The 2,164-nt window shown below is 39.6% G+C and overlaps 1 protein-coding gene across 1 annotated transcript in view; it reads left to right on the top strand.

The window, feature by feature from the left end:
* LOC122079177 overlaps positions 1–2,036 on the top strand; it is a 10,657-nt gene extending 8,621 nt beyond the window's left edge. Inside the window, exons 9-10 of the mRNA XM_042645438.1 lie at positions 140–382; positions 878–2,036. Of these exons, the coding sequence (XP_042501372.1) occupies positions 140–382; positions 878–1,776 (1,142 nt within the window). The 3' untranslated portion in view covers positions 1,777–2,036. The remainder of the gene's footprint in view (positions 1–139; positions 383–877) is intronic.
* The last annotated feature ends 128 nt before the right edge of the window (positions 2,037–2,164 follow it).

The following is a 2,164-nucleotide window of genomic DNA, read 5'->3' as shown; positions in this document are numbered from 1 at the left end:
TTTTTTTTTTGATTTTTCCCCTCCCTTAGGGTTGTGGCCCTTCTCTTTAAGACTTGGTAGGGTTTTCTCTTTCCTTTCATGTATATTTTTCATTAATAATAATAAAAAAATTCTAAGTATTCTTCTCATCAATTCTCAGGAATTTTCACAGGAGTTGCTGCAGGAATCCTTTTTACAAGCTTAATTTTCTTCATGTTCAACAAAAATCGCACCAAGCATAACTTTGGCAGAGTCCGCAGCATTTTCATGAAGACAGACCTAGAAAAGGGCAGCACCCACTTTGGAGTCCCCATCTTCTCCTATGCTGAGCTCGAAGAAGCCACCAATAATTTCAGTTCTGTTAATGAACTCGGAGATGGTGGCTTTGCTACTGTTTACCATGGTAAGAAAGAAGAAACCTCCATGTCATCCAAAGGCCATCCTTTCCTTCTCCCTACTGAAATTTATACAAGAATTGTCGATGAGAGATTGTTAGAAGTTGTAGGGTTCTACATTGGTTATTTGAGTTCTTAGACGAGTCTCAATACAGTCATCCCCACCTAATGTTGTTAGGCTTTGGGTTAGACCCCCAAGTGTATTTCATGGTTGATCCCATTTTATTTGATATGTTATCAGAGTCATGTCCATTTGTTGTCCTCCTTAGAGATGTGCATCCACGTGTATATTGAAATTACACGTGAGGGAAAGTATTGATATATTGGGGGTTATAGAATTATAATCCCACATTGGTTATATAGGTCTTATTATTGGGTCATCTCTCCACTCAATGCGTCAAAAGGTTTTGAGTTGGGACCTAAAATGGTATTTTATGGGTTATCTCACTTTCTTCAACAATTATGTCTGGCCATTTGATGGACTTTCCTTAATTCACTATCAGGCAAGCTTCGAGATGGACGAGTTGTTGCAATCAAGCGGCTTTACCATAACAACAAGAAGCATATTCAGAGCTTCATGAATGAAATTGAGATCCTCACTCATTTGCGCCACCAAAACCTAGTCACTCTTTATGGGTGCACTTCATACCGTAGCCGCGAACTCCTTCTTGTGTATGAATTCATTCCGAACGGCACTGTTGCTGATCATCTCCATGGAGATAGAAAGCAGGTTGGATCACTCCCATGGCCTGTTCGCATGAGCATAGCCATGGAGACTGCAAGTGCATTGTCCTATCTCCATGCTTCTGATATCATACATCGTGATGTCAAAACAAGCAATATCCTTCTTGACAAACAATTTCATGTTAAAGTTGCAGATTTTGGGCTATGCCGTCTGTTCCCTACTGATGCCTCCCATGTCTCCACTGCTCCTCAAGGGACTCCAGGCTATGTTGATCCCGAGTATCATCGAAGCTATCAGCTTACAGAAAAGAGTGATGTTTATAGCTTTGGGGTGGTCTTAATTGAGCTCATATCATCGAAGTGTGCTGTTGATACCACCAGGTGCCATGATGAGATCAATTTGGCAAACATGGCAATAAACAAGATCCAAAATGGAGCTTTGCAAGAGTTGGTTGATCCATGCCTTGGGTTTGATTTGGACTGCACAAGGAGGATAATAACATTGGTTGCAGAGTTAGCATTTCGTTGTCTTCAATATGAGAAGGAATTGAGGCCTTCTATGGATGAGGTATTAAAAATTTTAAGAGATACTGAGCTTGATGAGGAGCGCCAGGTAGATAACATTGAGGTGATGGACATTTTAGCAAGTTATGATGTGGAGATGGCCAAGAATTCACCACCGCCACTAGCTTCACCCGATTCTGGGAGTACTGATTAATTGATTTGCCAGCCAACTATGCCAAATACCATCCAAGATGGAGTGAAATTCAGCCAAATTGTCACTCATCATTGATAGCGCCATCTTAGATAAGGAGTCAGATACAATATTGGCCCCCGTAGCTTGAATTAAACTGGAAACTACATTCTAAAAAATAAGTGGCTAAAAATATTTTCTTCATGTCCTAGTAGTTGGAAAAAGTATGTGTGAGGGTTTTGTATTTTTTTCATTGAATTAATGGAAGCTCTAGTTATGCTCAACTGTGGACGTAGTCCATATAAGAAAAATCATGTAATTCGGTGTTTTATGTGTGTGATATCTTTTTTGTTTTTCTTTTACAGATTGTTGTTTTGCGTTTTTTTTCCCCGTTAAAGATCATTTGTATTAA

This window comes from Macadamia integrifolia, chromosome 1, assembly GCF_013358625.1.
Source record: "Macadamia integrifolia cultivar HAES 741 chromosome 1, SCU_Mint_v3, whole genome shotgun sequence".
NCBI lineage: Eukaryota > Viridiplantae > Streptophyta > Magnoliopsida > Proteales > Proteaceae > Macadamia > Macadamia integrifolia.
The sequence above is the reverse complement of the archived record's forward strand: the minus strand, read 5'-3'. Positions and strand labels throughout refer to the sequence as shown.